The sequence below is a fragment of the Macrobrachium nipponense genome, chromosome 13 (genome assembly GCF_015104395.2).
Source record: "Macrobrachium nipponense isolate FS-2020 chromosome 13, ASM1510439v2, whole genome shotgun sequence".
In the NCBI taxonomy this organism is placed as follows: Eukaryota; Metazoa; Arthropoda; class Malacostraca; order Decapoda; family Palaemonidae; genus Macrobrachium; species Macrobrachium nipponense.
The window spans coordinates 83,119,578-83,146,000 of NC_087206.1; the positions used below are offsets into that span (position 1 = coordinate 83,119,578).

A 26,423-nucleotide genomic window follows, 5' to 3' on the forward strand; every position below is an offset into this window, starting at 1 on the left:
AAAAGGAAGGGGATTTTTTCTGTTGGAAGGCGGCAGTTAAAGAAGGATTTTTTCCAGTGGATTAATGGGCAAGGGGTTAAAGAAGGATTTTTTCGTTGGAAGGGCAGTTAAAGGAAGGATTTTTTCCTGTTAGGAAGGGGCAGTTAAGGAAAGGATTTTTTCTGGGTTGGAAGGGGCAGTTAAAGAAGGATTTTTTCTTGTTGGAAGGGGCAGTTTTTTAAAGAAGGATTTTTCTGTTGGAAGGGCAGTTAAAGAAGGATTTTTTCTGTTGGAAGGGGCAGTTTTTAAAGAAGGATTTTTTTCTGTTGGAGGGGACAGTTAAGAGGATTTTTTTTTTCAGTTGGAAGAGTTCAGGTTAAAGGGAAGGATTTTTTCTGTTGGAAGGGCAGTTAAAGAAGGATTTTTTCCAGTGGAAGGGGAGTTAAAGGAAGGATGTTTCCAAGGGTTGGAAGGGACAGATTTAAAGAAGGATTTTCCAGGTGGAAGGGGCAGTTTTTTAAAGACGGATTTTTCCAGTTGGAAGGGGCAGTAAAGAAGGGTTTTTTCCAGTTGGAAAGGGAACAGGTTAAAGAAGGATTTTTGTTTCCTGTTTGGGAAGGGGAGAGAGGAGCAGTTAAAGAAGGATTTTTTTCTGGTTTGGGGGGGGAAGGGGCAGTTAAAGAAGGACTTTTTCCAGTTTTTTTGGAAGGGGCAGTTAAAGGAAAGATTATTTACAGTTGAGGAAGGGGCCGGTAGAAGAAGGATTTTTCCAAAGTGGAACAGGAGCAGTTTTTTAAAGAAGGATTTTTCCAATGGGAAGGAGCAGTTAACGAAGGATTACAAATTTTTTCCAGTTGTGGGACAGGAGCGTTAAAGGGAAGGATGTTTCCAATTGGAAGGAGCAGTTAAAGAAGGATTTTTCCAGTTGGAAGGGGAGCAGTTGTAAAGAAGGATTTTTTCCAGTTGGAAGGGAGCAGTTAAAGAAGGATTATTCCTAGTTGGAAGGAGGAGCAGTTTTTAAAAGATAGTGATTTTCTCAGTTGGGAAGGGGCAGTTAAAGAAGGATTTTTATTTTTCCAGTTGGAAGGGGAGCAGTTAAATAAGGAATTTTCCAGTTTTTTGGAAGGGACCAGTTAAAGGAATAGGGATTTTTCCAGCTTGGAAAGGGGCAAGGTTAAAGAAGGAATTTTTTCCTTTCCAGTTGGAAGGGGGCGAGGTTAAAGAAGGATTTTTTCCAGGTTGGAACCAACAGGAACAGGTTAAAGAAAGGGATTTTTGTGTTTCACAGTTGGAGAAGGGCAACGCAAGTTAAAGGAAGGGGATTTTCCCAGTTGGAAAGGGGCAGTTAAAGGAACAGGATTTTTTCCAGTTGGAAGGGGACAGTTTGAAAGAAGGATTTTTCCAGTTGGAACAGGGGCAGTTACAAGAAGGATTTTTCCAGTTGGAAAGGAAGGCAGTTTTTAACGAAGGAATTTCTTCCAGGTGGAAGGGGCAGGTGAAGAAGGATTTTTCCAGTTGGGAAAGGAGCAGAAGTATTTTTAAAGAAGGATTTTCCCAAGCTTGGAACAGGAAGCAGTTAAGAAGGATTTTCCAGTTGGAAAAGGCTCGGCAAGGGTTTTTATAAGAAGGATTTTTCCAGTTTGGAAGGGGCGCAGTAAGTTAAAGAAAAGATTTTTCCAAGTTTGAAGGAGGCAGTTTTTAAGAAGGAATTTTTCCAAGTTGGAAGGGGCAGTTAACTAAAGAAGGAATTTTTTCCAAAGTATGGAAGGGCAGGTAAAGGAAGGATTTTTTCCAGTTGGAAGGGAGCCAGTTAAAGAAGGATTTTTTCCCGTGGAACAGGCGGCACAGTAAAGAAGGATTTTTCCAAGGTTGGAAGGAGCAAAGTTAAAGGAAGATTTTCCTTCCAGTTGGAAAGGAAGCATGTAAAGAAGGATTTTTCCCGTGGAAAACGAAGGAGCAGTTTTTAAAGAAGGATTTTTCCAGTTGGAAGGAGCAGTTAAAAGGAAGATTTTTCCAGATTGGAAAGGGGCAGGTTAAAGAAGGATTTTTCCAGTTTGGAAGGGACAGCTAAGGGAAGCAAGGGATTTTTCCAAGTGGAAGGGGCAGTTTTTAAAGAAGGTACCTACTTCTGTTGGGAAGGAAGGCCAAGCTATAAAGAAGGATTTTTCAGTTGGAAGGAGCAGTTTAAAGAAGGATTTTCCAAGGCTTGGAAGGGACAGTTTTCCAAGAAGTTATTTTCCAGGTTGGAAGGGAGCATAAAGATTGAAATTTTTCCCAGTTGGAAGGAGCAGGTTTTTAAAGAAGGATTTTTCCAGAGTGGAAGGGACCAGTTAAAGGAAGGGGAGGATTTTTCCAGTTTGGAAAGGGGCAAGTTTAAAGAAGGATTTTTTTCCCGTGGAAGGGGACAGAATTTAAGGAAGGGGATTATTTTCCAGTTGGAAAGGAACGGCAGTTTTTAAAGAGGAGTTTTCCCAGTTGGAAGGGGCGTTAAAGGAAGGATTTTCCGGAGTTGGAAGGCGACAGTTAAAGGAAGGATTTTTCCTGTTGGAAGGAAGGCAGTTTTTTAAAGAAGGATTTTTTTCCTGTTGGGAAGGGGCAGTTTAAAGGAAGGGATTTTTCCAGTTGGAAGGGGCAGTTAAAGAAGGATTTTTCCAAGGTTGGGAAGGGGCAGTTTTAAGAAGGATTTGTCCAGTTGGAAGGGGAGCAGTTAAAGAAGGATTTTTCCAATTGGAAAGGAGCAGTTAAAGAATGGATTTTTCCAGGGTTGAAGGAGCAGTTTTAAAGAAGGAGGGATTTTTCCAATTGGAAGGGAGCAGTTAAAGAAGGATTTTTTCCAGTTGGAAAGGAAGGCAGGGGCAAAGAAGGATTTTTCCAAGTTGGAAAGGAGCCCAGTTGAAGAATAAGGATTTTTCCAGTTGGAAGGGGAGCAGTTTAAAAGAAGGAATTTTTCCAGGTTGGAAAGGGCAGTTTTTTAAGAAGGATTTTTCCCAGTTGGAAGGAAGCAGGTTAAACTAAGGATTTTTCCAGGTTGGAAGGGACAGTTTAAAGAAGGATTGTTCCCCAGTTGGGAATAAGGAGGCAGTTAAAGGAAGGATTTTTCCGTTTTTTTGGGAAGGGGCCAGTTAAAGGAAGGATTTTTCAGTTGAATGGGGACAGTTAAAGAAGGATTTTTTCCAAGTTGAAGGGAGCAGGTTTTTAAAGAAGGATTTTCCAGTTGGAAGGGGCAGTTAAAGAAAGAAGGGCTTGTTCCAGTTGGGAAGGGACAGGTTTAAAGAAGGATTTTTCCAGTTTGGAAGGGGTAATTAAAAGGAAGGATTTTTTTATTTTCCAGTTGGAAGGGGAGCCAGTTAAAGAAGGATTTTTCCAGTTGGGAAGGGGCAGTGGGAGAAGTTTTTCCAGTTTGGAAAGGAAGGCGAGTTTTTTAAAGAAGGATTTTCCCCAGTTGGAAATGGACAGTTAAGAAGGATTTTCCAGTTGGAAGGGCAGTTAAAGAAGGGATTTTTCCAGTTGGAAGGGACAGGTTAAAGAAAGATTTTTCCAAGTTGGAAAAGGAGCAGGCTAAAGAAGGATTTTTCCAGTTGGAAGGGGCAGTTAAGAAGGATTTTTCCAGTTGGAAAGGGGCAAGTTAAAGAAGGATTTTCCAGTGGAAGGAGCAGTTAAAAGGAAGGAATTTTTCCAGGTATGGAAGGAGCAGTTTAAAGAAGGATTTTTCCAGTTGGAAGGAGGGCAGTTAAAGAAGGATTTTGTTCCAAGTTGGAAGGAGACAGGTTAAAGAAGGATTTTTCCCGTTGGAAAGGAGCAGTTAAAGAAAGGATTTTTGTCCAGTTGGGAAGGGAGCAGTTAAAGACGGATTTTCCAGTTGGAAGGGGCAGTTTTTAAAGAAGGATTTTCCAAAGTTGGGAAAGGGAAAGTTTTAAAAGAGGATTTTTCAGTTGGAAAGGGGCAGGTTAAAAGAAGGATTTTTGTGTCCGTGGAAGGAGCAGTTAAGGAAGGGGATGTTTTCCAGTTTGGAAAGGAGGCAGGTTTTTAAAACCGAAGGTATTTTTTTAAGTTGGAAAGGGGCAGTTAAAGAAGGATTTTTTTCCAGTTGGAAAGGAAGGCAGTTTTTAAGAAGGATTTTTCCAGTTGGAAGGGGCATTTAAAGAAGGATTTTCCAGTTGGAAAAGGAAGGCAGTTTTTAAAGAAGGGATTTTTCCAGTTTGGAAGGGGAGCAGTTAAAAGAAAGGATTTTTTCCCGTTGGAAGAGCAGTTAAAGGAAGGATTTTCCAGTTGGAAGGAGCAGTTAAAGAAGGAGATTTTTTTAAGTTTGAAGGGACCAGTTAAAGGAAGGATTTTTTCAGTTGGAAGGGAAAAGAGGCCAGTTAAAGAAGGATTTTTTCCGTTGGAAGGGGCAGTTAATAGGAAAGGGATTTTTCAGTTTGGAAAGGGGCAAGGTAGGAAGGATTTTTTCCTGTTGGAATTGGCAAGGTTAAAAAGGATTTTTTCTGTTGGAAGGGGCATTTAAAGAAGGGATTTTTTTTGTGGAAGGGGCCCAGTTAAAGGAAGGGAATTTTTTCTGTTGGAAGGGGCAGTTAAAAAGGAATTTTTCTGGTTGACGGGGCGACAGTTTTAAAGAAGGATTTTTTCCTGTTGGAAGGGGCAGTTAAAGAAGATTTTTCTGTTGAAGGGGCAGTTTAAACGAAGGATTTTTTCTGTTGGATTTAGGGGCAAGGGTTAAAGAAGGAGTTTTTTCTGTTGGGAAGGGGAGGAGGCAGTTTAAAGAAGGATTTTTTCCAGTTGGAAGGGGCAGTCAGTTAAAGAAGGATTTTTCCAGTTGGAAGGGTTGGCGAAGGTTAAAGAAGGATTTTTTCATTTGGAAGGGGCAGTTAAAGAAGGATTTTTTCAAGTTGGAAGGGGCAGTTTTAAGAAGGATTTTTTCAGTGGAAGGGGGCAGATTAAAGGAAGGGGATTTTTTCAGGTTGGAAAGGGGGCAAGGTTAAAGAAGGATTTTTTCAAGTTGGAAGGGGCAGTTAAAAAGAAGGATTTTTACCAGTTGGAAGGGCAGTTAAAGAAGGATTTTTTCCTGTTGGAAGGGGCAGTTAAAGGAAGGATTTTTTCTGTGGAAGGGGCAGTTAAAGGCAAGGTTAAAGAAGGATTTTTTCCGAATTGGTTGGAAGGGGCAGTTAAAGAAGGATTTTTTCAGTTGGAAAGGAAGCAGTTTTTAAAGAAGGATTTTTTCCAGTTGGAAAGGGGGTAAAGAAGGCTTTTTTTCTGTTGGGAAAGGGGCAGTTAAAGAGGATTTTTTCTGTTGGACGAAAGGGGCAAGGTAAAGAAGGATTTTTTCCTGTGGAAGGGGCAGTTAAAGAAGGATTTTTTCAGGTTGGAAGGGGCAGTTGAAAAGAAGGATTTTTCAGTTGGAAGGGCAGTTAAAGAAGGATTTTTTCTGTTGGGAAGGGGCAGTTAAAGAGAAGGATTTTTTCAGTTGGAGGGGCAGTTAAATAAGGATTTTTCAGTTGGAAGGGGCAGTTAAAGAAGGAATTTTTTCGTTGACAGGCACTGGCAGTTTAAAGAAGGAATTTTTTCAGTTGGAAGTGGCAGTTAAAGAAGGATTTTTTCTGTTGGAAGGGGCAGTTAAAGAAGGAATTTTTTCTGTTGGAAGGCCGGCAGTTACAGAAGGATTTTTTTCTTGTTGGAAGGGGGCAGTTAAGAAGGATTTTTTTTTTCATTTGGAAGGGGGCAGTTAAAGGACGGATTTTTTCTGTTGGAAGGGGAAAGTTAAAGAAGGATTTTTTCTGTTGGAAGGGGGTAGTTAAAGAATGATTTTTTCCAGTTGATAGGGGCAGTTAAAAGACGGAATTTTTTCAGTTGGAAGGAGGCAGTTAAAGAAGGATTTTTTCTGTTGGAAAGGGGGCAGTTAAAAGAAGGATTTTTCCAGTTGGAAGAGGCCAGTTAAAGAAGATTTTTTCTGTTGGACGGAGGCAGTTAAAGAGGATTTTTTCTGTTGGAAGGGGCAGTTAAAGAAGGATTTTTTCTGTGGGAGAGGGGAAGTTCAAGAAGGATTTTTTCTGTTGGAAGGGGCAGTTAAAAGAAGGATTTTTTCTGTTGTGAGAGGGGCAGTTAAAGAAAGATTTTTCCAGTTGGAAAGGGGCCAGTTAAAGAAGGGATTTTTTCTGTTGGAAGGGGCAGTTAAGAGAAGGATTTTTTCTGTGGACGGGGCAGAAAGAAAGATTTTCCAGTTGGAAGGGGCAGTTAAAGAAGGATTTTTTTCTGTTGGAAGGGGCAGTTAAAGAAAGGATTGTTTCTGTTGGAAGGGGCAGTTAGAAGAAGGATTTTTCTGATGGAAGGGCAGTTAAAGAAAGATTTTTTCTGTTGGAAGGGAGCAGTTACAAGAAAGATTTTTTCCAGTTGGAAAAGGGGCAGTTAAAGAAGGATTTTAAGTTGAAAGGGCAGTTAAAAAAGGATTTTTTTCTGTGGAAGGGGCAGTTAAAGAAGGATTTGTTCCAGTTGGAAGGGGCAGTTAAAGAAGGATTTTTCCAGTTGGGAAGGCAGTTTAAAGAAGGATTTTCCAGTTGGAAGGGACAGTTAAGAAGGATTTTCCCAGTTGGAAGGGCAGTTAAAGAGGATTCTTTTTCATTGGCAGGGGCAGTTAAGAAGGATTTTATCTGTGGGAAAGGGGCAGTGAAAGAAGGATTTTTTCTAGTTGGAAGGGCACAGTTAAAGACGGATTATTTCACGTTGGAAGGGGCAGTTTAAAGAAGGATTTTTTCAGTGGAAGAGGGCAGTTAAAGAAGATTTTTTTTCATTGGGAGGGGCAGTTAAAGACGGATCTTCTGTTGGAAGTGGCCAGTTAAAGAAGGATATTTCTGTTGGAAGGGGCAGTTAAAGAAGGATTGTGTTATCTGTTGGAAGGGGCAGTTAAAGAAGGATATTTCGTTGAAGGGGCAGTTAAAGAAGGATTTTTTCTGTTGGAAGGGGCAGTTAGAAGAAGGAATTTTTTTCTGTTGGAAAGCGGCAGTTAAAGAAGGAAATATTTTCTGTTGGCAAGAGGGAGTTAAAGAAGGATTTTTTTTTTTTTTCATTGGACAGGCGGCAGTTAAAGAAGGATTTTTCTGTTGGACGGGGCAGTTAAAAGAAGGATATTTGTCTGTTTGGAGAGGGACGTTTATTATTGTTTTTTTAGTCAGCTCGTAGTTTTTATATAGTTTAGTTTCTTTGTTAGTTCTTCTTCTTTTTCTTCTTAGTTAAAGAATGATTTTTCCCAGTATGGCAGGGGCAGTTAAGAAGATTTTTCCCGTGGGAAGGGGCAGTAAAGAAGGATTTTTTTTTCATTTGGATTAGGGGCGGTTAAAGAAGATTTTTTTCTGTTGGACAGGGGCCAGTTAAGAAGGAGATTTTCCAGGGAAGGGGAGGTGTAAAGAAGGATTTTTTTGTCATATTGGAAAGGGGGGCTTAAAGAAGGATTTTTGTGTGTGGGAAAGGGCAGTTAAAGAAGGATTTCAGTTGGAAAGAGCAGTTAAAGAAGATTTTTCCAGTTGAGAAGGGGCAGTAAAAGAAGGATTTTTTCTGTTGGAAGGCGGGCAGTTAAAGAAGGATTTTTCCGTTGCAAGGGACGGCAGTTAAAGAAGATTTTTCCAGTGGAAGGGACAGAGAAGAAGGATTTTTCCAGTTGAGAGGGGCACCAGTTAGAGAAGGATTTTCCAGTTGGGAAGGGGCAGTTAAAAGAAGGCACTTTTTCCAGTGGAAGGGATTTCAGTTAAAGAAGGATTTTTCCTGTTGGTAACGGGCGCAGTTAAATGAAGGATTTTTTCTTGTTGGAAGGGGCAGTTAAAGAAGGTTTTTACCAGTTGGAAGGCGGAGTTACGAAGAGGATTTTTCCAGTTGGAAGGGCAGTTAAAGAAGGATTTTTCAGTGGAAGGAGCAGTTAAGAAGATTTTTCCAATGGAAGGACGCAGGTAAATGAAGGATTTTTCCAGTTGGTAAGGAGCAGTTAAAGAAGGATCATTTTCCAATTGAAGGAGCACAGTTCAAGAAGGATTTTTTCCAGTTGGAAGGAGGCAGGTAAAAAAGGATGATTTTTTCCAGTTGGATAGAGCAGTTAAAAGAAGGATTGTTTCCAGTTGGGAAGGAGCAGTTAAAGAAGGATTTTTCCAGTTGGAAGGGGCAGTTAAAGAAGGATTTTTCCAGTTGGAAGGAGCAGTTAAAGAAGGATTTTTCCAGTTGGAAGGGGCAGTTAAAGAAGGATTTTTCCAGTTGGAAGGGGCAGTTAAAGAAGGATTTTTCCAGTTGGAAGGGGCAGTTAAAGAAGGATTTTTCCAGTGGACTGGACAGTTAAAGAAGGATCTTTTCAGTTGGAAGGAGAGTTTCAAAGAAGGATTTTTACAGTTGTAAGGGGCAGTTAAAGAAGATTTTTCCAGTTGAAGGGACAGTTAAAGAGAGGATTTTCCAGTTGAGAAGGGGCAGTTTAAAGAAGGATTGTTCCAGTTGGAAGGAGCAGTTAAAGAAGGATTTTCCAGTTGGGAAGGGGCAGCGCTGAGAAGATTTTTCCAGTTGGAAAGAGCTAGTTAAAGAAGGATTTTCCCAGTTGGAAGGAGCAGTTAAAGAAGGATTGATTTTCCAGTTGGAAGGGGCAGTTAAAGAGGGATATTTCCGCAGTGGAAGGGGCAGTTAAAGAAAGATTTTTCCACGTTGGAGGAGCAGTTAAAGAAGGATTTTTCCAGTTGGAAGGGCAGTAAAGAAGTGATTTTTCCAGGTTGGAAGGGGCAGTTTTAAAGAAGATTTTCCAGTTGAAGGGGCAGTTAAAGAAGGATTTTTCCAGTTGGAAGGAGCAGTTAAAGAAGGATTTTTCCAGTTGGAAGGAGCAGTTAAAGAAGGATTTTTCCAGTTGGAAGGAGCAGTTAAAGAAGGATTTTTCCAGTTGGAAGGAGCAGTTAAAGAAGGATTTTTCCAGTTGGAAGGGGCAGTTAAAGAAGGATTTTTCCAGTTGGAAGGGACAGTTAAAGAAGGAGTTTTCAGTTGGAAGGGCAGTTATAGGAAGGATTTTTCCAGTGGAAGGAAGCAGTGTTAAAGAAGATTTTTCCAGTGGGAAGGAGCAGTTAAAGAAGGGATTTTTCCAGTTGGAAGGGGCAGTTAAAAGAAGGATTTTCAGTTGAAGGAGCAGTTAAAAGAAGATTTTTCCAGTGGAAGGGGCAGTAAAGAAGGATTTTTTTCCAGGGGAAGGGAGCAGTTAAAGAAGGATTTTTCCAGTTGGAAGGAGCAGTTAAAGAAGGATTTTTCCAGTTGGAAGGAGCAGTTAAAGAAGGATTTTTCCAGTTGGAAGGAGCAGTTAAAGAAGGATTTTTTTCTCCGTGGAAGGGGCAGTACAAGAATCACGAACGAAGGATTTTTTCAGATTGGTAATAGTTGTGGGCATGTTAAATTAAAAGGAAAGTGATTTTGGTTTTTTCCTGTTGGAAGTGGTGCAGTTTAAAGAAAGGATTTTTTTCCATGTTAGGAAGGAGGCAGTTAAAGGAAGGATTTTTTCCTGTTTGGAAGGTTCATGGTGCAGTTAAAAAGGTTAATTTTTTCTGGTTGGAAGGGGCAGTTTTCGAAGGATTTTTTTTGGTTGGAAGGGGCAAGTTAAAGCAAGGATTTTTTTCATGTTGGAAGGGGTGTTAAAGTTAAAAAGGAATTTTTTCTGTTGGAAGGGGCAGTTTAAAGAAGGATTTTTTTCTGTTGGAAGGGGCAGTTTAAAGGAAGGATTTTTTGTCCTGTTGGAATAGGGTCAGTTAAAAACGGAAGGATTTTTTCTGGGGTTGGAAGGGGCAGTTAAAGAAGGATTTTTTTCTTTTTGGAAGGGGCAGTTAAAGAAGGATTTTTTCTGTTGGAAGGGGCAGTTAAAAGGAAGGATTTTTTCAGTGGAAGGTTAGGCAAAGTTAAAGGGGATAGGATTTTTTTTCATTTGGAAGGGGCGTTAAAGGAAAGGATTTTTTTTCTGTTGGAAAGGGGGGCAGTTAAAGAACGGATTTTTTCTGTTGGAAGGGGTCAGTTAAAGAAGGATTTTTTTTCTTGTTGGCAAGGGGCAGTTAAAGAACGATTGTTTTTCTGTTGGGAAGGGGCAGAAGTTTAAAGAAGGATTTTTTGTTTTTCAGTTGGAAGGGGCAGTTTAAAGAAGGATTTTTTCAGTTGGAAGGGGCAGTTAAAGAAGGATTTTTTCAGTTTGGAACTCAGGGGCAGTTAAAGGAAGGAGGATTTTTTTCTGTTTGGAAGGGGCGAGTTAACAGAAGGATTTTTTACAGTTGGAAATGGGACAGTTAAAGAAGGGATTTTTGTCAGTTGGAAAGGTGGCAGTTTAAAGAAGGCGATTTTTTGTTTTAGTGGAGGGGCAGTTGGTAAAGGAAGGATTTTTTCTGTTTGGAAGGGGCAGTTAAAGGCAAGGATTTTTTGTTCTGTTGGAACGGGGCAGTTAAAGAAGGTGATTTTTTCAGTTGGAAGGGGCAGTTAAAGAAGGATTTTTTGTTTTCATTTGGAAAGGGGCAGTTAACGGAAGGATTTTTTTCTGGTTGGAAGGGGCAGTTAAAGAAGGATTTTTTTCAGTTGGAAGGGGCAGTTAAAGAAGGATTTTTTTCAGTTTTTTGGAAGGGGTAGGTTAAAGGAGGATTTTTTCAGTTGGAAAGGGGCAAGTTAAAGACGGATTTTTTCAGTTCTGGAAGGGGGCCAAGTTAAAGAAGGATTTTTTTCTGTTGGCAAGGGGCAGTTAAAGAAGGAATTTTTTTTCTGTTTGGAAAGGGGCAGTTAAGAAAGGATTTTTTCCTGTTGGAAGGGTGGGGCCAGTTAAAAAAGAAGGAAATTTTTTTCAGTTGGAAGGGGCAGTTAAATCGGAATAGGAGTTTTTCTGTTGGAAGGGTTAAGGTTAAAAAGGGGATTTTTTTCGTTGGAAGGGGCAAGTTAAAGAAGGAATTTTTTTCTTTTGGTTGAAGGGGTCACAAGTTAAAGGAAGGAGATTTTTCATGTTGGAAGGGGCAGTTAAACAGAAGGAATTTTTTTCTGGTTGAAAGGGGCTGAAGTTAAAGAAAAGGACTTTTTTATTCTGTTGGAAGGGGACAGTTAAAGAAGGACTTTTTTTCTGTTGGAAGGGGCAGTTTAAAGAAGGAACTTTTTCTGGTTGGAAGGGGCAATATTAAAGAAGGACTTTTTTCCGTTGAGATTGGAAGGGGCAGTTAAAGAAAGGATTTTTTGTCCTGGTTGGAACAGGGGCAGTTAAAGAAGGATTTTTGTTCTGTTGGAAGGGGCCAGGTTAAAGGAAGGATTTTTTTTTCTGTTGGAAGGGGTCAGTTAAAAAGGAAGGATTTTTTCTGTTGGGAAGGGGTCAGTTAAAGAAGGATTTTTTCTGTTTGGCAAGGGGCAGTTTAAAGAAAGGATTTTTTCTGTTGGAAAGGGGCTTAAAAGTTAAAGGAAGGATTTTTTCTGTTGGAACAGGTGGAATACAGTTAAAGAAGGGACTTTTTCTGTTGGAATAACGGGGCAGTTAAAGAAAGGATTTTTCTTTTTGGGAGGGGCTCAGTTAAAGGAAAGGATTTTTTCTGTGGGGGGGCAGTTAAAGAAGGACTTTTTGTTGTTGGTTTTAAGGGGTGGCAAGTTAAAGGCAAGGACTTTTGTGGGGTTGGGGAAGGGTGCGGTTTAAAGAAAAGAAGGACGTTTTTCTGTTGGAAAGGGGCAAAGTTAAAGAAGGATTTTTTCTTTTTCTGTTGCGAAGGGGCAGTTAAAAGAATGGATTTTTTTCTTCTGTTGGAACGGGGCAGTTAAAGAAGGATTTTTCTTTTGCTTTGGAAGGTAGTTCAAGTTAAAGAATGGACTTTTTTCTGTTGGAAGGGGCAGTTTAAAGAATAGGTATTTTTTTATTATTCTGGTTTGGGGGGAAGGGTCAGTTAAAGAAGGATTTTTTCTGTTGGAAAGGGGGTGGCAGTTAAAGAAGGACTTTTTCCGTTGGTTGGGTCAGGGCAGTTAAAGAAAGGATTTTTGTTTTTCTGTTGTGAAGGGGCAGTTAAAGAAGGATTTTTTCTTTTTGTTTGGAGGGGCAGTTAAGAAGGATTTTTTTTTGTTTAAAGGGGCAGTTAAATGAAGGACTTTTTCTGTTGGAAGGGGCATTTAAAGAGGACTTTCTGTTGAAAGGGCGTTAAAGGAAGTTTTTGTTTTTTCTGTTTTGGAAGGGCAGGGGTTAAGAAGTATTTTTTCTGTTGGAAGGGGCATTTAAAGAAGGACTTTTTCTGTTGGAAAGGGGGGGCCAGTTAAAGAAGGACTTTTTCTGTTGGAAGGGGCAGTTAAAGAAGGATTTTTTGTTTCTTTGGTTGGAAGGGTCCAGTTAAAGAAGGATTTTTTCTGTTGGAAGGGCAGTTTAAAGAAGGAATGGATTTTTTTCTGTTTGGAAGGGAGGGTTCAGTTAAAAGAAGGATTTTTTTCTGGTTGGTAAGGGGAGGGGCAGTTAAAGAAGGATTTTTTCTGTTGGAAGGGGTGGTAGTTTTAAAGAAGGATTTTTTCTGTTGGAAGGGTCAGTTAAAGAACGGATTTTTTCTGTATTGTAGGGGCAGTTAAAAGAAGGATTTTTTCTGTTGGAGGGGCAGTTTAAAGAAGGAGTTTTTTCTTTTGGTTGGAAGGGCAGTTAAAGGAAGGACTTTTTCTGTTTGGAAGGGTCAGTTAAAGAATGGATTTTTTTCTGTTGGAGGGCAGTTAAAGGGAAGGATTTTTTCTGTTGGAGGGGCAGTTAAAGAAGGATTTTTTGTGGGGGGGGGGGGGGGGGTTGGAAGGGGCAGTTTAAAGAAGGACTTTTTCTGTTGGTGAAGGGGTCAGTTTGAAATAAGGATTTTTTTCTGTTGGAAGGGGTCAGTTAAGAAGGACTTTTTCTGATGGAAGGGGCAGTTTTAAAGAAGGAGCTTTTTCTGTTGGAAGGGGCAGTTTAAAGAGGATTTTTTTCTGTTGGAAGGGGTGGCAGTTAAAAAAGGATTTTTTTTCTGTTGAAAGGGGCCAGTTAAAGAAGGACTTTTTCTGTTGGAAGGGGTGGGCAGTTAAAGAAGGACTTTTTCTGTTGGAAAGGGGGCAGTTAAAAAGAATGGACTTTTTCTGTTGGAAGGGCAGGGGTTAAAGTAAAGGAACTTTTTTGACTTTTCTGTTGGAAGGGGCAGTTAAATAAGAAGGATTTTTTCTGTTGGGAAAGGGGCGAGTTAAAGAAGGATTTTTTTCTGTTGGAGGGGGCAGTTAAAGAATATTTTTTTCTGTTTGGAAGGGGAGGGGCAGTTAAATGAATGGATTTTTTTCTGTTGGAAGGGTATACAGGTTAAAAGAAGGTCTTTTTTTCTGTTGGAAGAGATCAGTTTAAAGAAGGATTTTTTCTGTTGGCAAGGGGCAGTTAAAGAAGGATTTTTTCTTGTTGGAGGGGCGAGTTAAAGAAGGATTTTTTGTTTTCTGTTGGAGGGTACAGTTTTAAAGAAGGATTTTTTTCTGTTGGAGGGGTGACAGTTAAATGAAGGATTTTTTCTTTTGTTGAAGGGGCAGTTGTAAAGAAGGATTTTTGTTTCTGTTGGAGGGGACAGTTTAAAGAAGGATTTTGTTTTCACTGGTTTGGAGGGGACAGTTAAAGAAGGATTTTTTCTGTTGGAAGGGGTCTAGTTTAAAGAAGGATTTTTTCTGTTGGAGGGGACCAAGTTAAAGAAGGCTTTTTTTCTGTTGGAGGGGACAGTTTAAAGAAGGATTTTTGATTTTTTCTGTAGGAAGGGGCAGTTAAAGAAGGTATTTTTTTCCTGTTGGAAGGGGCAGGTTAAAAGAAGGATTTTTTTCTCGGTTGGAAAGGGGCAGTTAAAGAAGGGATTTTTTTTTTCATTTGGGAAGGGGCAGTTAAAGAAAACGGATTTTTTCTGTTGGAATGGGCAGTTGAAAGAAGGATTTTTTTCAGTTGGAAAGGGGCAGTTAAAAGACGGATTTTTTTTTCTGTTTTGGAGGGGTGGACAGTTAAAGAAGGATTTTTTGTTTTCTGTTCTGAAGGGGCAGTTTTAAAGAATTGATTTTTTTTTTCTGTTGGAGGGGACAGTTAAAGAAGATTTTTTGTCTGGTTTGGCGGGTTGGACAGTTAAAGAAGGATTTTTTCTGTTTGGAAGGGAAGGGGCAGTTTAAAAAGGAGGATTTTTTCAGTTGGAAGGGGACAGTTAAAGCAGGATTTTTTTCTGTTGTAAGGGGCAGTTAACAGAGGATTTTTTCTGTTTGGAAGGGGCAGTTAAAAGAAGGATTTTTTTCTGTTGGAATGGGACAGTTAAGAAGGATTTTTTTTTCATTTGGAAGGGGCAGTTTATAGACCGGATTTTTTCTGTTTGGAAGGGGGCAGTTAAAGCAGGTGTTTTTTCAGGTTGGAAGGGGCAGTTAAAGAATGATTTTTTCTGTTGGAGGGGACAGTTAAAGAAGGATTTTTTCTGTTGGAGGGGACAGTTAAAGAAGGATTTTTTCTGTTGGAGGGGACAGTTAAAGACGGAGTTTTTTCTTTTGGTTGGAAGGGGCAGTTAAAGAAGGATTTTTCTGTTGGAGGGGACGTTTTAAACAGAAGGAATTTTTTTCTTTTGTTGGTAGGGGCAGTTAAGAAGGATTTTTTCTGTTGGAAAGGGGGCAGTTAAAGAAGGATTTTTTTTCTGTTGGAAAAGGGAGGCAGGTTTAAAGAAGGATTTTTTTTTTCATTTGGAAGGGGTGGCAGTTAAGACGGATTTTTTTTGTTGGAAGGGGACAGTTTCAAAGAAGGATTTTTTCTGTTGGAAGGGGTCGTTAAAGAAGAATTTTTCTTTTTCCAGTTTGCAAGGGCAAGTTTAAAGAAGGATTTTTCTGTTGGAAGGGGCAGTTAAAGAAAGATTTTTTCTGTTGGAGGGGACAGTTAAAGAAGGGATTTTTTCCCAGTTGGGCAAGGGGTCATGGTAAAGAAGGATTTTTTTCGTGTTGGAAGGGGCAGTTAAAGACAGGATTTTTTCCTGTTGGAAGGGGCAGTTTAAAGAATGGATTTTTTTTCTGTTGGAAGGGGTCAGTTAAAGTAAGGTATTTTTTCTGTTGGAAGGGGCAGTTAAAGAAGGATTTTTTTCTGTTGGAAGGGGCAAGTTTAACGAACAGATTTTTCCAGTTGGAAAATGGGGTCAGTTTGAAAGAAGGATTTTTTCTGTTGGAAGGTGGGCAAGTTAAAGAATGGATTTTTTTCTGTTGGAAGGGGCAGTTAAAGAAAAGAATTTTTCCGCAGTTGGAAGGGGCAAGTTTAAACGAAGGATTTTTTCTGTTGGAAGGGGCAGTTTAAAGAAGGATTTTTTTCTGTTAAGGGTTGGAACGGGGCAGTTTAAAGAAGGAATTTGCTTTTTTCTGTTGGGAACCTGGGCAGTTTAAACAGAAAGATTTTTTCTGTTGGAATGGGGCAGTTAAAGAAAGATTTTTCCAGTTTGGAATGGGCAGTTAAAGGAAGGATTTTTTCCAGTTTGGAATGGGGCAGTTTAAAGAAGGCTTTTTTTCTGTTGGAAGGGGCAGTTAAAGAAGGTTTTTCTTTTTCCAGTTGGAAGGGGCAGTTTAAAGAAGGATTTTTTTCCAGTGGTGGAATGAGCAAGTTAAAAGAAGGATTTTTTGCCAGTTGGTGAAGGGACAGTTAAAGGTAAGGATTTTTTCCAGTTGGAAACAGGGGCAGTTAAAGAAGGATTTTCTTTTTCTATTGGAAGGGTGGCCAGTTAAAGGAAGGATTTTATCTTTGGTTTGGAAGGGGCAGTTAAAAAGGAAGGATTTTTCTGTTGGAAGGGGCCAGTTAAAGAAGGGTTTTTGTTTTCCAGTTGGGAAGGGGCAGTTAAAAGGTAAGGATTTTTTCAGTTTGAAAGGGCCAGTTAAAGAAGGATTTTTTTTTCATTTGGCAAGGGGCAGTTTAAGAAGGAAGGGATTTTTTCTGTTGGAAGAGGCAGTTAAAGAAGGATATTTTCTGTTGGAACGGGGCGAGTTTAAAGAAGGATTTTTTTCTGCTTGGGTGGGAGGGCAGTTAAAGAAGGATATTTTTCTTTTGTTGGAAAGGGGCAGTTAAAGAAGGGATTTTTTCTTGTTGGAAGGGGTGCAGTTAAAGAAGATTTTTTCCTGTTGGCAAGGGGCTAGTTTTTAAAAGAAAGGATATTTTCTGTTGGAACTGGTTGTGGGCAGTTAAAGAAGGATTTTTTTTTTTCTTTTCATTTGGAATGGGGCAGTTAAAGTTTTAAAAAGGACTTTTTCTGTTGCAGGGGCGTTTAAAACGAAGGATATTTTCTGTTGGAAGGGCAGTTTAAAGAAGGATTTTTCCAGTTGGAAGGGGCCAGTTTAAAGAACTAGGATTTTTTCCAGTTGGCGAAGGGGCAGTTAAAGAAGGATTTTTTTTTTCATTTGGAAGGGGCAGTTAAAGAAAGGTATTTTTTTTCTGTTGGAAGGGGTCAAGTTTTAAAGAAGGATTTTTCCCAGTTCGGAAGGGCAGTTAAAAGAAGGAGGAATTTATTTTTCATTTTGGAAGGGGCAGTTAAAGAAGGATTTTTTTCTGTTGGAAGGGCAGTTAAAGAAGGATTTTTTCCAGTTGGAAAGGGGCCAGTTAAAGAAGGATTTTTTTCCAGTTGTGGGAAATGGGGCAAGTTAAACAGAAGGATTTTTGTTTTCCCAGTTTGGAAGGGGGCAGTTAAAGAATGGATTTTTCCTCAGTTGGAAGGGGCAGTTAAAGAAGGATTTTTTCCAGTTGGAAGGGTGACAGGAATAAGAAAGGATTTTTTCCAGTTGGATGGGGCAGTTTAAAGAAGGATTTTTCCAAGTTGGAAGGGGCAGTTAAATGAAGGCTTTTTGTTCCAGTTGGAAGGGACAGTTAAACGAAGGATTTTTCTCAGTTGGAATGGAGCAGTTAAAGAAGGATTTTTTCTGTTGGAAGGGGTCAGTTAAAGAAGGTTTTTGGATTTTTTCCAGTTGGAAGGGGCAGTTAAAGAAAGGATTTTTCCAGGTTTGGGAAGGGGCGGGCAGTTAAAGAAGGATTTTTCCAGTTGGAAGGAGCAGTTAAAGAAGGATTTTTTTCCAGTTGGTAAAGGGACAGTTTTAAAGAAGGATTTTTCCAGTTGGAAGGGGCAGTTAAAGAAGGATTTTTCCAGTTGGAAGGGCAGTTAAAAAAGGATTTTTCCAGTTGGAAGGATCCAGTTAAAGAAGGCTTTTTCCAGTTTTGAAGGAGCATTTAAAAGTGAAGGAAGGATTTGTTTCCAGTTTGGCAAGGAGCAGTTTAAAGAAGGATTTTTCCAGTTGGAAGGAGCAGTTAAAGAAGGATTTTTTCCAGTGGAACGGAGGTCAGTTTAAAGAAGGATTTTTACCAGTTGGAAGGATCAGTTAAAGAAGGATTTTTCCAGTTGGAAGGGGCCAGTTAAAGAAGGATTTTGTCCAAGTTTGAAGGAGCAGTTTAAAGAACTTGATTTTTCCAGTTGGAAGGGAACAGTTTAAAGAAGGAATTGGATTTTTCCAGTTTGGAAGGGGCAGTTAAAGAAGGATTTTTCCAGTTGGAAGGGGCAGTTTAAAGAAGGATTTTTTCCAGTTGGAAGGGACAGTTAGGAAGGATTTTTTCCATTTTTAGTTGAAAGGAGCAGTTAAAGAAGGCTTGGATTTTTCCAGTTGGAATGGGGCAGTTAAAGAAGGCTTTTTCCAGTTGGAAGGGACAGTTTAAAGAAGGATTTTTCCAGTTGGAAGGGGCCAGTTAAACAGAAGGATGTTTTTCCAGTTGGGAAGGGCAGTTTAAAGAAGGATTTTTCCAGTTTGGAAGGGGCATGTTTAAAGAAGGATTTTTGTCCAGTTGGAAGGAGGCAGTTAAAGAAGGATTTTTCCAGTTGGTGGAGGATGCAGTTTAAAGGAAGGATTTTTCCAGTTGGAAGGGGTCAGTTTAAAGAATGGATTTTTGTCCAGTTTGGAAGGGGCAGTTTAAAGAAGGATTTTTTCCAAGTTGGAAGGAGGCAGTTAAAGAAGGATTTTTTCCAGTTGTAAGGAGCAGTTCAAAGAAGGATTTTTTCCATGTTGGAATAGGCAAGTTAAAGAAGGTTTTGTTTTTGTTCCGGTTGGAAGGGCAGTTAAAGAAGGAGTTTTTTCCAGTTTGGCAAAGGCAGTTAAAGAAGGATGGTTTTTCCAGTTTGGAAGGGGCAGCATTAAAGAAGGAATTTTTCCAGTTTGGAAGGAGTGCAGTTAAAGAAGGTATTTTTCCAGTTTGGCGGAGGACAGTTTAAACGAAGGATTTTTTTTCCAGTTGGAAGGGAGGCAGTTTTAAAGAAGGATTTTTCCAGTTGGAAGGAGCAGTTCAAAACAAGGCATTTTTTCCAGTTGGAAATATCAGTTAAAGAAGGATTTTTTCCAGTTGGAAGGGGCAGTTAAAGAAGGATTTTTCCAGTTGGAAGGGACAGTTTAAAGAAGGATTTTTCCAGTTGGCAAAGGGGCAGTTAACTATTGATTTTTCCAGTTGGAAAGGAGCAGTTTAAAGAAGGCTTTTTTCAGTTAGGAATGGAGCAGTTAAAGCAAGGAAGGATTTTTTTCAGTTGGGTGAGGGGCAGTTAAAGAAGGCTTTTTCCAGTTGGAAGGAGCAGTTAAAGAAGGATTTTTCCAGTTGGAAAGGGGCAGTTTAAAGAAGGATTTTTGTTCCAGTTGGGTTGGAAGGAGCAGTTTAAATAAAGAAAGGATTTTTGTCAGTTGGAAGGAGCAGTTAAAGAAGGATTTTTTCCAGTTGGAAGGAGCAGTTAAAGAAGGATTGTTTTCCAGTTGGAAAGGAGCCGTTAAAGAAGGATTTTTCCAAGTTGGAAGGAGCAGTTTTAAGAAGGATTTTTCCAGTTGGAGGGCATTTAAAGAAGGATTTTTCCAGTTTGGAAGGGAGTTAAAGAAAGGATTTTTCCAGTTGGAAGTGGCTGGTTAAACGAAGGATTTTTCCAGTTGGAAGGAGCAGTTTAAAAGAAGGATTTTTTCCAGTTAGGAAGGGGAGCGTACGAAGGATTTTTCCAAAAGTTTGGAAGGGGCAGTTTAAGAGGGATTTTTCCATTTGGTTTGGAAGGCAGTTAAAGAAATTTTTTTTTTTCTTCCAGTTTGAAAGGGGGCATTAAGAAAAGTTTTTGATTTGTTCAGTTGGAAGGGCAGTTAAAGAAGGATGATTTTTTCCAGTTGGAAGGAGCAGTTAAAGAAGGTATTTTTCCAGTTGGAAGGAGCTAGTTAAAGAAGGCTTTTTCCAGTTTGGAAGGATGCAGTTAAAGAAGGATTTTTCCAGTTGGAAGGAGCAAGTTAAAAAGGATTTTTTGAATTGGATTTTTTTGGGCCAGTTAAAGGAAGGATTTTTTCCGTTGGAAGGCCGCATTGAAAGAAGGATTTTTTTGTTTTCCCAGTTTGGCAACGGGGCGAGTTTAAAGGAAGGATTTTTCCAGTTGGGAAGGAGCAGTTAAAGAAGGATTTTTCCAGTTGGAAGGGGCAGTTAAAGAAGTTTTTTCGCCAGTTGGAAGGAGCAGTTAATGAAGTTTTTATTTTTCCAGTTGGAAGGGGAGCAGTTAAAAAGGAAGGATTTTTCCAGTGGTTGGAAGGGAGCAGATTTAAAGAACGGATTTTTCCCAGTTGGAAGGAAGGGCTATTTAAAAAGAAGGAATTTTTTCCAGTTTGGAAGGGGAGCATTTAAAGAAAGGAAGGTTTTTCCCAGTTTTTGGAAGGGGCCAGGTTAAAGGAGGGAGTTTTTCAAGTTGGGAAAGGAAGGCAGGTTTTTTAAGAAGGTGTTTCCAGTTGGAAGGGACAGTTAAATAAGGATTTTTCCAAGGTTGGAATTTTTTGTGGCAAGTTAACAAAAGGGATTTTTCCAGGTTGGAAGGGACAGTTAAAGAAGGATTTTTCCAGTTTGGAAGGGGCAGTTAAAGAAGGTTTTTTCCAGTTTTTTGAAGGGGCTGTTAAAGGAAGGATTTTTTCCGGGTTGAAGGGGGAGTTTAAAGAAGGAATTTTTTCCTGTTTGGAAGGGGCAGTTTAAAGAAGGTTTTTTAATTTTTCCAGTTGGAAGGGACCGTTAAAGAGGATTTTTCCAGTTGGAAGGGGCAGTTAAGGAAGGATTTTTTTTTTATTTTTTTCTGTTGGAAGGGGACATTTAAACAGAAGGATTTTTTCTGTTGGAAGGGGCAATTTAGAAGGTTTTTTCCAGTTGGAAAGGGCGCAATTAAGGAAGGATTTTTTTTCTGTTGGAGGGGACAGTTAAAGAAGGGCTTTTTTCTTTGGAAGGAGCAGTTAAAGAAAGGGATTTTTTCTCTGGAAGGGGCAGTTAAAGAAGGATTTTCCAGTTGGAAGGCGCAAGTTAAAGAACGGATTTTTTTTTTTCTTTGGTTGGAAGGGGCAGTTTAAAGAATGGATTTTTTCTGGTTTGGAAATGGGCAGTTAAACAGAAGGAATTTTTTTTCCAAGTTGGAAGGCGCAAGTTAAAGAAAGGTATTTTTTCTGTTGGAAAGGGGCAGTTAAAAGCGGATTTTTTTGCTGTTGGAAGGGGCAGTTAAGGAAGGATTTTTTTTTCTGTTGGGAAGGGGTGGCAGTTAAAGAAAAGGAATTTTTTGGAGTTTTTCTGTTTTGGAAGGGGGACAGTTAAGGAAGGATTTTTTTCTGTTTGGAAAGGGGCAGTTAAAGAAGGTATTTTTTTTCTGTTGGAAGGGGCAGTTAAAGAAGGATTTTTTCTGTTGGAAGGGGCAGTTAAAGAAGGTGGATTTTTTCTTGTTTGAACAGGGGCAGTTAAGGAAGGATTTTTTTCTGTTGGAAGTGGCAGTTAAAGAAGGATTTTTTTCTGTTGGAAGGGGCGTTTAATGGAAGGATTTTTTTTCTGTTTGGAAGGGGCAGTTTGTTAAAGAAAGGATTTTTTCTGTTTGGAAGGGGCTAGTTCAAGGAATGGATTTTTTATTTTCTGTTGGAAGGGGCCCAGTTAAAGAAGGAAGGATTTTTTTCTGTTGGAAGGGGCCCAGTTAAAGAAGGATTTTTTCTGTTGGAATGGGGCAGTTAAAGAAGGATTTTTTCCAGTTGGAAGGGGCAGTTAAAGAAGGATTTTTTCTGTTGGAAGGGGCAGTTAAAGAAGGATTTTTTCTGTTGGAAGGGGCAGTTAAAGAAGGATTTTTTCCAGTTGGAAGGCGCAGTTAAAGAAGGATTTTTTCTGTTGGAAGGGGCAGTTAAAGAAGGATTTTTTCTGTTGGAAGGGGCAGTTAAGGAAGGATTTTTTCTGTTGGAAGGGGCAGTTAAAGAAGGATTTTTTCTGTTGGAAGGGGCAGTTAAAGAAGGATTTTTTCTGTTGGAAGGGGCAGTTAAAGAAGGATTTTTTCCAGTTGGAAGGCGCAGTTAAAGAAGGATTTTTTCTGTTGGAAGGGGCAGTTAAAGAAGGATTTTTTCTGTTGGAAGGGGCAGTTAAAGAAGGATTTTTTCTGTTGGAAGGGGCAGTTAAAGAAGGATTTTTTCTGTTGGAAGGGGCCATTTGTTAAAGAAGGATTTTTCTGTTGAAGGGCAGTTAAAGAAGGATTATTTCCAGTTGGAAGGCGCAGTTAAAGAAGGATTTTTTCTGTTGGAAGGGGCAGTTAAAGAAGGATTTTTTCCAGTTGGAAGGCGCAGTTATAGAAGGATTTTTTCTGTTGGAGGGGACAGTTAAAGAAGTATTTTTCCAGTTGGAAGGAGCAGTTAAGAGAGGATTTCTTCAATTGCAAAGTGCAGTCAAGGAAGGATTTCTTCAATTGCAGAGTGCATTTAAGGAAGGAATTTTATGCTCTAATCAGGATTTTTTTTCAGATTCGACAAATTATACAACGGCGAAAAGAGGTTCAAGACGGATGGCATAAACAGCATCAAGTATAAAGTACTGGATATTCAACTACGTCGGCTCTTCACCTGGGTTCACGTCGAACTTTATCCTTCGTAGTTATAATTTTATCAAAAACTTCGTACGTTTTAGTACTTAATTATTACACTTATTATTATTATCCTGACGTCCCATGTATTTCATTAATTCATATTGGACTTGAGTGATCTGTTTAATTATCTGTCCGCATATATATACACATATACATATATATATATTTAAATTTGTGTATATATATTATACACATATATATATATGTATGTATTATATATATATATATAATATATATATATTATATATATAGATAATAATAATATATATATATATATATATATATATATAATATATATATATATATATATATAGATATTTAAACATACACCAACATTAGCCACAAATATCTTTTAATATCGAGTTCACCATACCTCGTGAATACCCTACAGCCAGGGGTGATTATTATAGACTGGTGCGTCTGCCCCTCTCAGGATTCGAACTCCTGCCCCTGCCAGGATTCAAACCTCGACCTGGTCGAGAAACAAAGTAAGGGAGCTTCTTATGCCCAAGGCGTAGAGAATTCTACCTGAAACGATATTTTGTGTCATAATGCTTGTGAAAATAGAGATAGTAATGCTGAGTCATTTCCATCCTTAAATATGAAATAACATATCCTCCTGAATACAAAATATGGCTATTATATCATGTGTATGTCACTTATGAGAAGGAAAACGAGGTAAAATTCTATGTAAATAATTGTTATGTTATTTTATTTATAGAATATTGTACAACTCATTATTCTAAAAGGGAACTACAGATTGCTTCTGTTTAATGGCCTCTCTCTCTCTCACGGGTCCCCTCTCTCTCTTCCTTTCTTCCCTCCCCCTCGTCTCTCTCTCTCTCTCTCTCTCTCTCTCTCTCTCTCTCTCCATCCTATGATGCAAGGAGAGTAGTACGTTCAGTATTATTGGTCGATTTGTATATTAATAAAACAATGGTAATAAGATTATAATGTGCTTATTTCCAAAGGAGTACGTTGGTATGATAACCAAACTCAGAGCAAATAATATATATATATATATACACAAATATATATATATATATATATATATATATATACATATACATATATATATATATACATATATGAATATGTATATGAATACATACATATATATACTCTGTATAGATATAGCTAATTAATTTGTATTATTTGGTTGTATTTGTAGTCAAAACTCTTGTCGATATTATCCTGACATTATAAGTTGTCTGTGCTAGAGGGGAAAAAATAATTTATTATAGGAAAAAATCGACCTGCAAATCCTCTTATTGGATTGCATAAAATTCACTGACGAATGCACGGTGAATTAACGGTGTTTCTGGAATGCAGTGTTGTGTCACTTTGCAATATAATGGTCTTCCCATATTCCATAAAGGCATGTCTCAGTTAGGGCGTATATATACTCTTACCTTACTCAGGGAGTTAGCCTACAAACTACTTTGCTGTTGCTGTTGTTCTTGTTAGGGGGTAGGAAAGCCTTTGAATAAAAAGGTCTGAAAAAGTGTTTTGCTTTTAGTCAAAGATATAGGAATTTTAGGATAAGATAATTGTGATTTGTCTATTAGATTAAAAATGTAAAAAAATAAATAATGTGTGTGTTGAACAGTACAGAATAATTATTTCTAATAAAATAAAGCGTATTTGTTTTAATTTTCGTTGGTGAAACAACGCTCTATTTGACCGTAGATTTTAGCACGCGCCTCGATTAAGCTGGAGGTTGGATCGCGCCTTGTTTTTATTTTCATCTCAGTATTCATAATTGATGAAAAAACTTATTATATTCTTTATGAATATAATTATATTCTTAAAGTAATTGCATCTCTGTAAGTATTAATAGCCCGGAAGGCAAAAGAATAAAATCAGTCAGACAAAGCTACGAATATTCGAAAAAAAAGCCCTGATGGAGTAATGAGACTTCAAGGTTAACCTCGAAAACCTGAAGGTGTCACTCATCTGCATAGGGGTTCTGAAGGTGTCACTCAGCTGCATTGGGGGTTCTGAAGGTGTTACTCAGCTGCAATGGGGGTTCTGAAGGTGTCACTCAGCTGCATTGGGGGTTCTGAAGGTGTTACTCAGCTGCAAAGGAGGTTCTGAAGGTGTCACTAAGCTGCAAAGGTGTTCTGAAGGTGTCACTCAGCTGCATAGGGGTTCTGAAAGTGTCACTCAGCTGCAAAGGGGTTCTGAAGGTGTCACTTACTCAAAGGATTCTGAAGGTCACGAAGTTTTTGTGGTGGGGGGTTCTGAAGGGGTTCACTCAGCTGTAAAGGGGTTCTGACGGTGTCCACTCACTGCTTAGGGGTTCTGAAGGTGTCACTCAGCTGTAAAGGGGTTCTGAAGGTGTCTCAGCTGCTTTTTAGGGGTTTCGAAGGTGTCACTCAGCTAAAGGGGTTCTGAAGGTGTCACTCAGCTGCTTAGGGTTCTGAAGGTCACTGAGCTGCTTAGGGGTTTCTGAAGGTGTCACTCAGCCTGAAAGGGGTTCTGAAGGTGTCCCACTCAGCTGCTTAGGTTCTGAAGGTGTCCACTCAGCTGAAAAGGGTTTCTGAGGTGTCACTCCCACTGCAAGGATTTCTGAAGGTGACACTCAGCTGCAAAGGCTTCTGCAAGTGTTACTCAGCATCAAAGGGCTTCTAAAGGTGTCACTCAGCTGCCAAGGGGTTCTGATAGTGTCACTCAACTGCAAAGGGGTTCTGAAGGTGTCACTCAGCTGCATAAGGGTTCTGAAGGTATCAATCAGCTGCCAAGGGCTTCTAAAGGTGTCACTCAGCTGCATAAGGGTTCTGAAGGTGCCACTCAGCTGCCAAGGGGTTCTGAAGGTGTCACTCAGCTGGAAAGGGGTTCTGAAGGTGTCACTCAGCTGCATAGGGGTTCTGAAGGTGTCACTCAGCTGCAAAGGGGTTCTGAAGGTGTCACTCAGCTGCACCAAGGGGTTCTGAAGGTTTTATTCAGCTGCATAGGGGTTCTGAAGGTGTCACTCAGCTGCCAAAGGGTTCTGAAGGTGTCACTCAGCTGCAAAAGAGGTTCTGAAAGTGTCACTGAGCAACAAAGGGGGTTCTGAAGGTGTCACTCTGCTGCAAAGGGGTTCTGAAGGTGTCACTCAGCTGCAAAGGGGTTCTGAAGGTGTCACTCAGCTGCAAAACGGGTTCTGAAGGTGTCATACAGCTGCCAAAGGTGTTCTGAAGGTGTCACTCAGCTGCAAAGGAGGTTCTGAAGGTGTCAATCACTGCAAAGGGGGTTCTGAAGGTGTCACTCAGCAGCAAAAGGGTTCTGAAGGTGTCACTCTGCTGCAAAGGGGTTCTGAAGGTGTCACTCAGTTGCCAAGGGGGTTCTGTAGGTGTCACTCTGCTGCCAAGGGGGTTCTGAAGGTGTCACTCAGCTGCCAAGAGGGTTCTGAAGGTGTCACCCAGCGGCAAAGGGGTTCTGAAGGTGTCACTAAGCTGCCAAGGGTATCTGATAGGTTTCATTCAGCTGCATAGGGGTTCTAAAGGTGTCACTCTGCTGCGAAGGGGTTCTGAAGGTGTTACTCAGCTGCACCAAGGGGTTCTGAAGGTGTCACTAAGCTGCAAAGGGGTTCTGAAGGTTTCACTTAGCTGCCAAGGGGTTCTGAAGGTGTCACTCAGCTGCAAAAGAGGTTCTGAAGGTGTCACTGAGCAACAAAGGAGGTTATGAAGGTGTCACTCAGCTGCCAAGGGGTTCTGAAGGTGTCACCCAGCTGCAAAGGAGGTTCTGAAGGGGTCACTCAGCTGCAAACGGGTTCTGAAGGTGTCACACAGCTGGCAAGGGGGTTCTGAAGGTGTTACTCAGCTGCAAAGGAGGTTCTGAAGGTGTCACTCAGCTACTAAGCAGTTCTGAAGGTGTCGCTCAGCGGCAAAAGGGTTCTGAAGGTGTCACTCAGCTGCAAAGGGGTTCTGAAGGTATCACTCAGCTGCTAAGGGGGTTCTGAAGGTGTCACTGAGCTGCAAAGGGGTTCTGAATGTGTCACTCAGCTGCAAAGGGGTTCTGAAGGTATCACTCAGCTGCCATGGGGGTTCTGAAGGTGTCACTCAGCATACTCAGCTTTGCCAAGGGGTTCTGAAGGTGTCACTCAGCTGCAAAAGGGGTCTGAAGGTATCACTCAGCTGCAAAGGGGGCTCTGAAGGTGGCACTTAGCTGCATAGGGCATCTGAAGGTGTCACTCTGCTGCAAAGGGGTTCTGAAGGTGGCACTCAGCTGCATAGGGGTTCTGAAGGTGTCACTTAGCTGCATAGGGGTTCTGAAGGTGTCACTTAGCTGCATAGGGGTTCTGAAGGTGTCACTTAGCTGCATAGGGGTTCTGAAGGTGTCACTTAGCTGCCAAGGTGTTCTGAAGGTGGCACTCAGCTGCCAAGGGGTTTTGAAGGTGTCAATCAGCGGCAAAGGGGTTCTGAAGGTAGCACTCAGCTACCAAGGGGTTCTGAGATTGGCATTCAGCTCCCAATATGTTCTGAAGGTGTCACTCAGTTGCAAAAGGGTTCTGAAGGTGGCACTGAGCTTCCAAGGGGTCCTGAAGGTAGCACTCAGCTGCCAAGGTGGTTCAATGAAAGGGGTGGTCACTCAGCT

General features: G+C 40.1%; 1 protein-coding gene across 2 annotated transcripts in view; it reads left to right on the forward strand.

Moving 5' to 3' along the window:
• LOC135225153 (beta-1,4-N-acetylgalactosaminyltransferase bre-4-like) overlaps positions 1–21,975 on the forward strand; it is a 50,872-nt gene extending 28,897 nt beyond the window's left edge. For both annotated transcript variants that reach the window (XM_064264383.1, XM_064264384.1), the window contains exon 7: positions 21,724–21,975. In XM_064264383.1, the coding sequence (XP_064120453.1) occupies positions 21,724–21,853 (130 nt within the window). In that variant the 3' untranslated portion in view covers positions 21,854–21,975. The remainder of the gene's footprint in view (positions 1–21,723) is intronic.
• The last annotated feature ends 4,448 nt before the right edge of the window (positions 21,976–26,423 follow it).